The sequence below is a fragment of the Mus pahari genome, chromosome 22 (assembly GCF_900095145.1).
Source record: "Mus pahari chromosome 22, PAHARI_EIJ_v1.1, whole genome shotgun sequence".
Taxonomy (NCBI): Eukaryota; Metazoa; Chordata; class Mammalia; order Rodentia; family Muridae; genus Mus; species Mus pahari.
The window spans coordinates 11,756,758-11,771,539 of NC_034611.1; the positions used below are offsets into that span (position 1 = coordinate 11,756,758).

A 14,782-nucleotide genomic window follows, 5' to 3' on the forward strand; every position below is an offset into this window, starting at 1 on the left:
GGTCTATAGAGTGAGTTCCAGGACAGCCCTGGCTGTCTACACAGAGAAGCCAAAAAAGAGAAAAAGAACATAGATTTTTTTTTCAGGGTGTTTTTTTTTTTTTTTTTTTTTTTTTTTTTTCTTTCTTTTTTTTCAGGGTGTTTTTCTGATTGCAGTCCCCCTCCCCCCACTCTTCTTTATTTTCCTCAACCTCCTTCCTATTCAGAGCCACATCTTTTCTGTGGTTTTTTTTTTTTTTTTAGAAAGCAAACAGGTATCTAAGGAATAATGGGTAAGATAAGCCAAAAACAAAGAAACTGAATTATGACCACACAACCAAACAAGAAAAGCCAAAGAAATGCTTAGAGATTCAGAGACTCACATTTGCATGGATGCCCATAAAACCCGAGACTGTAAGCCATAACATAGATAAAATGACCCTGTCCTGTAGGCAGGAAACAAATAAATGAATAAGCCACTCTGACTAACATTATGAGACAGAGAACCTCCAACGATGTCATTCCATAGGTTTGATGTTGGCCATCTTCTGCAGGGCCTGGGACCAACCCTAAAAGGCGGTTTGTTTTCCCAGTGAGACTTCTTTAGAGAAAACGAACGTTTCACTTACAATTGTCTATCAGTTGGCTTCTGAGTCAGGCAGGGAGGCATTGTCTGCTGCTCCTCCAGCTCTAGGACCCCCTTTGATGCAGACCTGTGCAGACCCTGCGCATACTGCCTCAGTCTCTGTGCCTTCATGTGTGTCCATGTTGCTTTATTGGTTTCCTTGGTGTCCTCCATCCCCTCTGGCTCTTACACTCTTTTTGCCTCCTTTTCCACAGGGTTCCCTGAACGCCAAGGGAAAGGTTTGATGGAGACACCCTTTTAGGGACAGTGCTCTGTGGTCTCTTACTCTCTGCACAAGGTCTGATTGTGAGTCTCTGTATTCTTTCCCATCTGCTCCAGGAGGAAGTTTCTCTGATGATGGCTGAGCAAGGCACTGATCCACAAGTATAGCAGAAGGTCATTAGAAACCAATGTATTGCTACATTCTTTAGTAAGCAGTAGTATTTGGTTTCACCCCAAGTCTCTGGCCTATATAGTTTCAGGTTCTTGACCACTCAAGCAGTATTGGGCAAGGGTTCTATTTCATGGAGTGGGCCTTCAACTTGAATCAGATGTCAGTCGGTTACTCCCAAAGCTTTGTACCACCTATTGCACCAGCGTATCTCGGAGGAAGGTCCCTCTTGTAGACGGAAAAGTCTGTTGTTAGGTTGGTGATTTACCCTTCTCCTTTGCTAGCATGCAGAGTACACTCCAGTGCCATGACTAAGCAGCCTATTGCCAGCTCAGCTTTTGTGTTCAGGGAGTTGTGCAGGTGTTGTCTGCAACAATAGGGCCCTACCATCCGTTTGTAGAGAACAAGCTATATCCCTGATTGGGTTGTGTGGAACTTACCCCTTTCCAATGATAACAATTAGATATAGTCCATTGTTAGTACTGGAAGCTTCTCTTGGTGTCAAGAAATGTTCAGTTGGTACTCTGTCTCCCCCAGTAGTTGGCGATTTTGTTTAGGTCACCTTCATATATGTATATTTTATAGGAAGCTTTTACTATACTAGGTTTATCTTTTAAATTATTGTGTAATAATATAAGACACCTTGTTCTGACAATTACCAATAGGAATAATGAGTTCCAATAAATTTGAAAACTAGACAGAATAGTTTCCGAAAAGTTAAAAAATGCCATTCTGATTTTAAAAGTGGGATAAGCTAGCAAAAGAACAAGTATAAAGAAGAAACCAGGGGAGGCAGAGCTGGCTCACTGGTGAAGAGTGCTTGCTGATCTTCCAGAAGACCTGAGTTCGAATCCTAGTACCCACCTCAGGAGGTTCACAATTGTATGTAACTCTGGTGACAGGCGATCTGATTTCAACTTCTGACCTCTGTTGATTCCTGCACACATATGACAAACATACGTACATACACACACCAAAAAAAAAAAAAAATTAAAAAGAAGTAGAAGAAATTGAATCCCTAGTCAACAAACTACTTCTAAAAGCTTCCAATAATTTTACAATCACATTCCACCAAATCTTCAAAGAATAAATAATTGCCTTATTAAAAATGGTAGGTAGTTAGATAGGCAGATAGAGAGATGGGTAAAGATAGGTGAATATACAGGCTGGTGGAGATGGGTGGGTAGATGAGTGCATAGACAGGTGGGTAGATTTTAAAGCTCTTTCTTAAGATGTCACCAAGTCAGTTTCAGTCAAATAACAAAAGAATAGTACTTATTGAAAGTCCTAAAATAGAGTTTTCTTGTTTAAGTACTTATGACTCAACATGAAGATATGTGTTTGTATAATTTGCTTCACTGTCTAAAGAAGAAAATGCTTAAATTTTCTCCTTAAATCATATGCCTAAATTTAGTGGAATTCAAAATTTTAAAACTCTATTAAGGAAAATTTAAAGCATAAGCAAATATAAATAGTTTAATAGGGTCCATGTTAGACAACTGTCAGTATTTGCTGCTTGTGTTGCTGATGTTGAAGTGCCCAGTGCAAGTGTTGGGTAACCTCTGTAAGCCGGAGACTCCCCATCCTGGTGTTCTCTTCTTTTGAACACTCGTTTCTTTCACCACTTCTGGCTTCTGACTTGGCTCCCATATTTCATCACAGCTCTGCTGGGTACAGTATAAATACACTAAACATTTTAGCGCATAGCTGTTGAGCAAATTCATGACCACTAATTGAGAATTTTTGATAAGTTGCTAGCAATTTTTATAGAAATAATCTGTGTACTTATGTACACTTCTTTATCGAAGCTTTGCATGATTTAAAATGTCACAATTGACAAATCATAGGTACAAATTCTGTGAGACTATACAAGAAAGGCTGATAACACAGGAAGACTAAGTAGGTCATGATTCTAAAGCAAAAATCCACAGACATAACTGAGACACGAAACACTGAGAAAAAAAAAAGTGGGAGGATTTATAAATTAGAATGCAAATCTTGAGACGCCTTTAATCCCAGCCCTTGAGAGGCAGAGGCAGGCAGATCTCTATGAGTTCAAGGCCATCCTGCTCTACAAAGAGAGTTCCAGGAGAGCCAGGGCTACATGGAGAGACCCTGTCTCAAAAAAAAAAAAATCCACTACCAATAAACCAATAACAATTATAAATAAAAAAATAAAGTAAAGGAAAGCTAACCTCATAGAGGTACAAGTGAGTGTAATCACCAGGCAGTATTGGAAATAGAGTAAGAATCTACAGCATTGTATTACTGCTTTATATAGTATAGCAAGCTGAGAGAGAACCTTAGTATCCTGGTTAGATTCTTTTATTGGATATTTTATTTACATTTCAAATGTTATCTGCTTTCCTAGTTTTCCCTCCAGAAACTCCCTATCCCATGCTCCCCCCCCCTTGCTTCATCCTGGTTATTTCTGTCAAGTTGATGTAAAGCCAGACATATCCAGGAAGAGAGATTAATTATTAATAAGAGAGATTTTTAATAAGAGATTATTAAATTGTTATATTGTTAATATAAGATTATTAATAAGAGAGATAAGACATATCCAGGAAGAGAGGTTAACTATTAATAATTAATCTCTCTTCCTGGATATGTCTAGCTTTACATCAAATTGACAAAAATAACCAGGATGAAGCATACACACACACACACACACACACACACACACACACATCTCATGGGACTTTATCACACCTACCAGCAATATAAATAAAACACAGATGCTGCTAAAAAAGTTTAAAGCTTAGACCTTTTGCTGGTGCAGTCTCCTGGCTACCATTTAAACTTATGCCCACGATCTAGCCCACGACCTACCATGCGGCTAGCTGCATACCATTCTCTGCTCCGGGCTCTGTCTATTCCTTTCCATGCTTACCTTCAACTTCCTGCTCTAGTTATGAATGTCAGTTACTATAACCAATCAGCATCAAGACAACCTCTGGTCCATCTCTAGATCGTCTTTAGGCAGGTAAGGAAGGACAAATATTTACAAAATAGATAACCTGTATTTTCTATGGGCCATAGAAATGATACCAAAATTCTGCCAGTACTTAGCTCTCTGCTGGCACAGGATCAACAAATGAAAGTACAGAGACACCCCTTAGTACGATGTGAAAAAGGTCATCTGAAATATATATATATATATATATATATATATATATATATATATATATATATATTATATTTATATGAATATATATTATGAAGAAATCAAAGGTGCAGCAAGACTGTGTTCCAATCTGGGTATAGTTTTTGCATAGGAGACCTCAAAGCCCCACCCCCTCAGTGGCACACTTCCTTCAACAAGGCCACACCTCCTAATAGTGCCACTCATTATGGGCCAAGCATTCAAATAGAAATCTACGGAGGGGGCATATTTATTCAAACCACCACATAGAGGATGCAGGTACATATTGCCAGTTGGCCTGTACGAAGTGTCCCGGGTCTGGCCTTTTCATCTTCTCCCTCACAACCTTCAGTAATCTGGAAAATCTGGTCTCTGTTAAAGGTGTCCAAGCAAAGATCTTCCCTGAGATTCTCCCCCACTTGCTGTTGGTGTTCATTGCATCCAGCTTCATCCACCAAAGCTGTGTCACCACCTGCTCCACCTTCTCCATGGTTACTCTGAACTAAATCAACAAGATCTCCTCCACGCTATACCAGGAAATAACTTCAGTCCTCACACTGGCCGAAATGACTCTGCCTTAAAAAGCAAACAAAAACCATCATTCTTGAACATTTTGTGTAACAATCCTTCTCCGTTCTAGGAAGCAATTAAGGCTTTTAAAAAAATGAGTCAATGGTAGCAAACAGCTGCCTAGAGTCCTTTTGTGTACCTAGAGATCAGGGGTAGTGAAGGGAACTCTTCCCGTACTAGGCTTAGGTAGTGTTTGTACCTTTCCATGTTTGACAGCAGCCAGTGCGACAGCCAGGCAGAAACAGCAGTAAGCAACTCCCTCCAGCTTTATATCACATGTGCACCTCAAGATTCTTCAGTATTACAGTACCCAGGCCTGGGGTGTCAAGACCCTTGGTTCCAAAAGCTTGACAGATGTCTTCAACTTGTCTAACTGCCACAGCCTGTAGTTTTTCTTCTCTGGCTCTTTATAGCCTTCTATCCTTCAGTCTCCTCTTTTCTTCTCTCTTCTCTCATACTTCGCTCCCTCCTCTTCCTCTTCTTCCTTTCTTTTCTCCCTCCTCCTCCTCCTTCTCCTCCTCCTCCTTCTCCTCTCCTCTTCCTCCTCCTCTCCCTCCTCTTCTTCTTGTTCTTATTCATATGGCTGTTTTACAATGTTTAACTGCCTCCTGTTGCTATGGCTACTGCTATAGTTGCCACCCTTCGCTGCTTCTGCTTCAGTTGGCAGCTGGTTTTGCGGCTCTCTCCACGTTGAAGTAGTCAGTGCTGTCAGCACTTGATTTCTCAGGCTCAGCCTGTAGGTGCTCGGCGCCACATCTGCTGCTTCTCAGGGTGGTGTTCCTGTGTCTCTGCCTTACATACCACTCTTCCACTGTTTCTGCTGCTCCTTCCTTCCTTGCTAGGTCAGCCTCAGTCTCCCAAAAGTAGGCAAGAAGAGACTAGCTTTTTTACCGCAGGGGAGACAGCACAGGAAGGTTTCCTCTGGATCACCTGCTGAGCTGAACTGAAAGGGTAAATACCCACTGAAGAGACAAAGTGCACCAGTTACATCAAATCTTTCATGCACATGGAAGTCTGTTTTTTCCATCAATCATAACACTGTCCCCTTTGCACCAGTCACAGTAGTCCCACCAGGGGCATATTCCCCTCTGAACTGACTCAAAATGAACTCAGATCCTGATAGAATTTGTTAGGGTATGTGGTTGCAAACAGTCCAGTACCAACTGTTCGGAACAGTTCTGACTGAAGCTGGCCCTTCAGGAGAAGAAGCAAGAAGCTGTGATTGCTTCCTAGGTGTTTATTCAAGCGATGTCTTCAAAATTGCTAGTATTAGTCGAAGGGTGATTTAGCCGACTACTTGACTGATGGTCCTTGACTGAGGCATCCAGGGCACAGTGGAGAGTCCACATTTGTTGGAGAGTCAGTGTGTCTCACCGCCAATATTTTTTCTTGATTTACAGGAAAACAAATATGGCGAGGATGCTTAAAATAAAACCATATCAACATTAATTTTTGCTTTAACCATGTTCTCCACTGCTTTAGCCTATGCTGAAATCCTGCCAAGCATCCCAGAGAAAGGTGGCTCCTCCTCATTGTGTCCAAAAGTTGTATCAAATCTTTTAGAACATGGCTGCCTGGAGATGTTAGACTCTACACATCTTTGGGAACTGTGCTGACTTATCCTTATGTCTCAGTATCCTGAAGTAAAATAAACTATTGTTGGTCGGTGTTTCTGTTGCAACCACAGAAGAGTTGAGATCCTGATGTGTGGTGGTGTTTTTATCCTGGGGACATTTGAGAATCTTTCTGTCTTGAAGCCATCTCTCAGTAGAGCCCATAGAACATGATAGAGAATTTGGCAAATACCTCTGCCTCTTCCTTCTGATACAGAAGCTACACAGGCTGTGAACCTTGACCTGCTTAGTCCAGCCTAAGGTATTATGGAGCAGCATCTAGGTATTGTGAATGTAAAGGGTCAGGAAGCTGTTTGCTAGTTCTCGTTTGCTGTCCTAAAGCTTACGTGCTAAGCTATTTAAAAGAAACCCAGATGCCATTCTTCATAAATAAGGCTTAAGCAAGAGAAGCATATGAGTTCAGAGCCAGCCTGAGCAACATAGCAAGACCTTATTTATGAATGAATGAATGAATGAATGAATGAATGAATCCAATTGCACATAGGATTATATCACACTCAAAGGAATAAACAAATCTAGTACTTATCTCTAAAGTCCTATTTAAAGTGTGTGTGTGTGTGTGTGTGTGTGTGTGTTAGCTTTCAATTAGCGTCATCAAGAATGAAATGATAGTTATCGAAAGCAAAATTGAGTATAGCACATTTCTCCTTTCTTGTGCTGCTTACATGCCCACGTGTCACTTGAACTTCTAAACTTCAACAACAACAAAACCCAGGCTGTAGGTCATAAATCTGTTAGATAGCTTTGGACTGGTCTCGCCAATGACTGGACAGGCCCCAGGCTGGCTCTAGGTCTGGCTTCCTGGGAAATACTAAGCAATTGCTACATAGTAAGCAGTGTTCTTAGTGCTACTCTGATGGAAGAAAGGTAGGGTTTTTATCAAACACCACATACCTACTGAAGTTGCTAACAGGATTCGTGGATCTGGCTATAACCTGAGCCACATACCACCACCTCCTCTGAGAGATCTTGTGGAGACCTGTTTAGTGTGACTGTGGCTGATCATTTTGGGATAGATTATATCCATCCATCTCTATGCTCAGACTCCTGGGCAGTGTGGTTGTGCTGTCCCTTGTAACTGCTCTGCTGTGGTTTAGTCCAGAGAGAACCTGAGGCCTGGGAAACACTTCTGTGGTCATAACTTAGCAGTGACCTCTGTATACTCACTTTCTCCCTTAGTAGACTACCTAAGGGTAAGCCTGTTCTCCATTTTATTCCTGGAACTTCATGAAGGGAAATGAAATTTAAGATAAAATTTGAGGCCTGATTTATGTAACTTATGTCAAATAGTCCAAAGAAAAAGTTGTTTGCAAGCTTAGAAGCCTGAGGCTGAGAATATAATGGAATAGGCCCTGGGCACGTCTGAACAGGCCCATTGTCAAATGTTCCGCTGATCTAGATAAGTGTCCGCCCCTCAGGTCTCCTGCCATCCTGACTTGCACGTACTATTCTGCTGATGTGTAATCATTTTCTGCTGATGTTTAAATGAGCCAATTGTGGGAAACCTCGCCAATTCCTCCTAGCCCCCGACCCTCTCCCTATAAAAACCCCTAGCTTTCGAGCCTCGTGGTCGATTCCTCTGTCTCCTGCATGAGATACATATCGGCCCAGAGCTCCGCCATTAAACTACCTTGCATTTTTACATCAAGAAGGTCTCTCATGTTTCTTTGGGTGGGCCCTTTCCCGAGACTCGAGTGGGGGTCCCCGAAAGGGGGTCCTACATTCACACCCTGCTCCATTAACTCTGCTAAATAAAATATCATCAGAGTCAAAGCACTTTTCACCAGTTTGCAAAAATGGACTGGGTGTTACCACACTGTGTCTTCTCTGCGAGCCAAACAGATGGAACCCTGGGTTTAGGACACAAGAGCCCCTCATTCGGGTCTAACCAGTCTTTTTCTTTTGCAGCCTGTGGGACCTGAGCAGACCGAAATGCGGATGCGGCAGATGTGCGGGGGAAGTGAGACCCAGGGCTCTGTCCCAAGCCAGCAGGGTGGCCGGGGCTCCAATGCCTGCTGCTTTTGCTGGTGCTGCTGCTGCAGCTGTTCTTGGTAAAGTTGGGAGCTTTTGACTAAGGTGCTGATTGGGAGGGGCCTTTGAGTACAGCCTGTTTAGGACACATCTAGCAAGTGGGGTTTGGTTTGGCTTGTTGACAGCCTAGGCTGCCCTCAGAACTTTTGTTTGTGGTCAAGGAGGATGCTGAACTCCTGACACAGATACCCCCCACTAAGTCTTTATTCCCCACATATTAGGATTACATGCATGTGCCATGTTTGGCCTGAAAATATGTTTAAAACAGCTACTGGGTGCCTGCGAAAGACATCAATACATATGTATGTAGCAAAGGGCTACATCTAATTGTTGAGAAAGTTACCAACACTTCAGACAAGGCTAGCATAGATTAGCAACTAGAGAACATGTAGAACAGTTATAAGCGTATGTTAACATTTGGGTCGAAACGCTGCAAAGATGGCTAAAAAGGCTTTAACTTTATCTAATGTCTTTGTGGAGGATTTGGAATTGAAGACGGATCTTTGAAATGAGGGTTTTGAAGCCTGGATTTTTATCAGCTCTTGCTTTCATGCTGCTAATTTTGTTTTTGGTAAAGATAAATGAAAAAAAACTATGTACTTAAAATAGAGACAGAAATTTTTTGAAACTATATCGTCCACTTTGCTTAGTAAAGAAAAATCCAGAAGGACGTATGTGAGAGACACAGAGGCTTAAGTGTAAGGTTAGGCTTAGTGCCAGCCAAACTTGGCATCACTTAGAAATTTCAAGTCTATCATGGCCCTCACTGTATGTAGGTTGCGTTGCTCACACGCGATGTGTACATGTGGGCTTGTGTGGCATAGCCCATGTGTAGAAGTCAGAAAAAAACCTCTGGTGTTGATTCTCTCCTTCCACAGTTACGTGGATTCCAGGGATCAAACTAAGGTTCCCAGGTACAGGAGCTTTCACCCACTGGTATCCAAATATAGAAGATATATGTGTATATTCATTATATATGTATTATATATGAAATGAAAAGCAAGGCTATACAGGGTGTGTAAAATTATTATCCCAGCTACTTGGAAGGCTGAGGCAGAAGGTTTGACTGAGCCCCTGAATTCAAGAGATAGAGGCTAGCCTTGGGCAACATATCAAGTCCCCTTATCTTATTTATTTTTATTTTATGAGCATTGGTGTTTTGCCTGCATGTATGTCTGAAGGTTCCAGATCTCTTGGAATTGGAGCTACAGACAGGTATGAACTGCTGTGTGGTTGCTGGGAATTAAACCCAAGTCCTCTGGAAGGGCAGCTTGTGCTCTGAACCATTGAACCACGTCTCCACCCTCTCAAGTCCTCATCTTGGAAACAAAATAACATAAGACTCAAGATAAATTCCAAGTGGTTTAAAGGCCAAGAAGAAAATGCAATACTTTGATACTGAAAAAGACTCTCTCTCTCTCTCTCTCTCTCTCTCTCTCTCTCTCTCTCTCTCTCTCTCTCTCCCTCTCTCCCTCTCTCTCCCTCCTTCCCTCCCTCCCTCTTCCTCCCTCCCTCATATTATATCCAAACTGCAGCTCTTCCCCTCCTTTCCTTCCAGTCCTCTCTGGCCCTCCCCTCCCATGGATATCAAGCAAACATGGCACATCACACTAAACAGGATGACCCAGCAAGAGGAAAAGAGTCCCAAAATCAAGCAAAGAGTCAGAGACAGCCCCTGCTCCCACTGAGTCCCACAAGAAGACCAAGCTACACAGCCATGACATATGTGCAGAGGGCCTAGGCCATCCCGTGAGGCTCCCTGACTGTCAGTTCAGATTCCGTGAACTCCTATTGGCCCAGATTAGTTGATTCTGTGGGTTTTCTTGTGGTGTCCTTGCCCCTTTGGCTTCTACAATAGAAAAGAGTTATTTTTTGAAAATAAAAACAATAGCTATAATGAAAAAAATCCCCTGGGGCTAGAGAGATGGCTGCTCTTCCCATGGTCCCAGGTTCAATTCCAGCACCTCCATGGCTGCTCAGAAATCTCTGTAACTCCAGTGGCAGGGAGGAGCCAGAAAATCACCCTCATACAGACATACCTGCAGGCAAAGCACCAATGCACATAAAATAGAAATAAGTAAATAAATTGAAATATGCTTTAGAAAAAAGATAAAAGAAAAACATTTAAAAGGAAGAGGAGGAAGAAAGAGGAAAAGAAGGAGGAGGAGGAAGAAGAGGAGGAGGAAGAGGAGGAGGAGGAAGAGAAGGAGGAGGAGGAGGAGGAGGAGAAGAAGAAGAAGAAGAAGAAGAAGAAGAAGAAGAAGAAGAAGAAGAAGAAGAAGAAGAAGAAGAAGAAGAAGAAGAAGANGAAGAAGAAGAAGAAGAAGAAGAAGAAGAAGAAGAAGAAGAAGAAGAAGAAGAAGAAGAAGAAGAAGAAGAAGAAGAAGAAGAAGAAGAAGAAGAAGGGGAAGAAGGGGAAGAAGAAGAAATGAAAATAATCCTAAATTTGGCGTGGTAGCTATGATGCCAGATTTGTGTCACAGCATCTGAGGATATTGTGGCAGACAGTTCTTTAAGGCTCACTGGCTGGCCAGCCAGCCAAGCTTCAACCAATGAGTGTGTCAAAAAAATAAAATAAAATAAAATAAAAAACAAACAAGGTAGGTAGCTCCTGAGAAATGCCACTTGGTTTTATCCTCTGGCATTCACTTGTACAGACATACACATACAGAGATAAGCAGTAAAAGAAAAAAAAAAAAGGTAAAACATACTTAGACAAGATAATTACAATGTACTTAAAAAACAATTCACATCCAGAATATATGAAGAGTTTCAGGACATAAAATAATCACCAAATGAAAAATAAGGCAATGAAATGATGCAGAAAAGATAATCTATATGTTCTCCTCCCAACAAGATTAAGATAAATCCAAGCCGCCACGACTACAGAGAAACCCTGTCTAAAAATAAAAAAGCAGGGGAAAAGGCAAGTTGAATATACACTCTTCTAAATATGTCCCTAGAAAACCACCTAATAAATAGTGAGGTACATGCACAAAGAATGTGTCTGTGAGGATTTGATATGGCATTCGTTTCCATGAGAAAAATGCAAGTAGTTCCCTAGTTTATAAACAGGAAGTCAGTGGATCCATGCCTCTTGGTGGCTTTACGCCTTTGTCATTTCAGTTCGTGTACTAGAGTAGGGAAGCAACTGCAGAACAACGGACATTGTAAAATAACACTTAGATAACATCCAATTGCATAGGTGTACTCAGAAGCACCATGCTCAGCAGGAATGATGAGCAAATTAAGCTTGGTGGTTCTTTCTGAGGTAGAGGGTAGGAGTGGACAGCAAAGTCTATGTGAGTTGGGATTCATTTTTCCCAAACATTAATGGATTCATAATTATCCCAAAATATAATGTGTTTTTTTTCACATCAGTGGAAAACAACATAATTGTCCTTGACTTTTTTCTCAGCATTCTCTTAAGAGATGTCTGTGTTGGTAGACATAGTCGAGCAAACTTTGTAGAAAGAGAACTAGCACTGGTTTTCTAAGCCCCAGTGACATTTTTCTCAGAATTCTAGTTCTCTAATAAAAAGGGAAGCACTCTGATTTTTTATTCTCTAAAATATAAATGCTTTAGCTGCCGGTGAATGGCTTCTGTAAATAGCACTTCACCTATGTTCATATAAGGAACTCTAACTCGCTAGGCCATCAAGAAGAAGCAAAAGGGGGCATATGAGTGGACAGACTGGTTGGAAAGAGGAAGGGGATCAGTGGGAGCAAGAAGAGGACAAGGGAGGGTAACGGGTGAATATGACCAGCATACATTACATGCATGTGTGAAAGGTCAGTAAACGTAATTAGAATATGCTAATAAAAATGTTAAACTTTAATTTTTTTCTTCTGTGAGTCGGAGGGTCTGAGTCTTATACTGCACTGCTAAGGTAAGGCCAAGCAAGCATTGCTGGTTTGTGTTCATCACTCTCCTCTGGGGTAACAGCCACAGCAGACCCTGTTAACCAAGTGAACCACGAAACAGCCCTATGTCTCTGGAGTGCACCATCCCCTTTAAACGATTTCTGCTTTAGCAAAATAAGATGGGAAAATGTCAAAGTGTGCGTAAATTTTGCATGATTCAGTTCACAGTAGAGCTTCTAATTCTCTTTGTAGCCTTGTGTCAGAGTCATACTTCCCTTTTTTCTTTGCTCTTTCAGACCCACTGTGCACTCATGTGTTCTGCTTACAAAGAAGCCGGGAAGTCAGGCAGGATAAATGCTCCCCCAGACAGGATGCAACTCCAGTGCCTCTCAAGGGTTCTTTTTGTTGTTGTTGTTTTGTTTCATTTTTAAAAACCATTATTTATTGAAAGGCTTTAGCCTTAATATCATAAAAGAAATAAGTCAAAAGGATTCCTGAATTTTTAATGATTTTGCCTTTACAGGAAAATAGATTCTCTCTCTCTCTCTCTCTCTCTCTCTCTCTCTCTCTCTCTCTCTCTCTCTCTCCCCTCCCTCCCTCATTCTCCCTCCCTCCCTCCTTCCATTCTCCGCCCCACCCCCACCGAAAGCTTAAAAAACTGATTGCTAAAAGCAGACTGAAAGACTTTTTATAAAATAGGAAAATGACCAGAATACCATTCCAAAACAAAAGGCCTTAATCATGAATAATAAGAATGTATTTTTAGAGGTTGACGGGGCTGTTCAGTGGCAAAGCGTATGTTCAGCATGCATGAAGCACTAGGTTTGTGGTTGGAATGCTGAAATGTACCTGCTAAAGGCAAGAGTAAGACAAGGACATCACAGTTGCTCCCACCGTTTGCCATTGTGTTATGGGCATCATCTAAGTGGAAGCATAAAGATAGAGCCTAGAACTTGAAAGAGAGAAAATCCTCTTTATGTTTAGATGCTGCAAAAACACCTCAGAAGTCCCAAGGATCCATTATTAAAATGATAGTAAAGAAGAAGAATATAAAATCCATAAAAATAACTATCATTAGAGTTCATATCTAATAAAATATATAAAGCTACCACTGTTAAGAGTACTGGCTTGTAGAGGACATGGGCTCAGACCCAGCATCCACATAGCAGCTCACAAACACCTGTAACAACAGTTCCAAGGGATCTACCCAACACCCTCTTCTGACCTCTGCAGACACCAAGCATGCTTGCACGAGGGACATGGACACCAATACAGGCAAAACACCCCTGTACATAAAAAGAAAATCTTTAAAATCCACAAAGCCATACATCTTGAGAGTAAAAGATAAACTGATATTTAAATGTCAAGGAATTGAAAAACACAGGTCTTCAGAGAAAATGTGTGACAACCAGTAATATGGAAAGAGGCTCGGCACCATCAGTCAGTAGTAAAATGCAAATCTAAATCACGCGGCATTTTATATCCACCAAGCTAACAACTGTTGAGAAAGGATCCAAGACATTTCAGAAGGAGTGTGTACTGGTCCAGCTGCCTGGAAAAACAGACTGAGAGTTCCTCAGATAGTAGGAAGAACTCATCTGCCTCGCAGCTATAGGTGTAGAGCATTTTGGCATTTTGGGCAGTGGAACCTTTTACCCTCTCACCAGCCCCCTACTTCCTCACTGCCTCTGCCTTCCGAATGCTGGTTTTTAAGGTGGGTGTCACCACCCCTGGCTTGTTTTCTTTACTATTAATAAAAATTTATTTTTTATATTTATGTGTGTGTTCTGCCTGCATATATGTTACTATATCACATGTGTGACTGGTGTCCACAGAAGACAGAAGATATCCAATCCCCTGGAACATCGCACCCATGTGGGTATTGGGAACTAAACCTGAACTCTGCAAAAAGTGTTCTAAACACTTAGCCATCTCTCCAGCCTGCTTATAGTTTTCTTCAAAATAACATTTGGGATCACATTGTTGAAAGAGGCAATTCTGTCTGAGTATCTAAAATTGCCTTTTAAAATACTCATTTAGAAAATATGTTCCTTCGAACATCTGAGACATAATTAATTGTCTCGTTTCTTACAGCCTCACTGTCAGAAACCAAGAAGACCAGAGACCCCAAAGAGCTTCTCACGAACTCAGAACAGACATTCCAGCATGTGAAGAAAGGTGAACTCTTGTATTTTATTAGCTCACAGTACTGACAGAGATGCCAGAATCTCCCCCTTTGCTTTTGGCATTGTACGTTTCAACAGAACACAGGTATTTTCCTATGACTACCATGTATTAACATCAGATCTCAGTATGGCTTTGAACTTTCCATGCAGAATTCCTTTTCATTTATCTCATAACAGGGAAGAAAAGTCAACCCATTCTTCAGTTCCAATAGTGAATCACAAATAGAAGTTGATCCCTCCTGACTACCCAGCTTTGTATTGCTTTTATTTTTATATTTCTTCCCTTGACTATTGTATTATTGTATTTCTTTTATGAATTAATATTATTAAGATATATATATATATATATATATATATA

General features: G+C 41.2%; 1 protein-coding gene across 4 annotated transcripts in view; it reads left to right on the forward strand.

Annotated features, from left to right (window-relative positions):
• Rgs20 (regulator of G protein signaling 20) overlaps nucleotides 1-14,782 on the forward strand; it is a 148,948-nt gene that overhangs the window by 118,986 nt on the left and 15,180 nt on the right. For all 4 annotated transcript variants that reach the window (XM_021222191.1, XM_021222193.2, XM_021222192.2 and 1 more), the window contains 2 exons: nucleotides 8,252-8,394; nucleotides 14,333-14,416. In XM_021222191.1, the coding sequence (XP_021077850.1) occupies nucleotides 8,252-8,394; nucleotides 14,333-14,416 (227 nt within the window). The remainder of the gene's footprint in view (nucleotides 1-8,251; nucleotides 8,395-14,332; nucleotides 14,417-14,782) is intronic.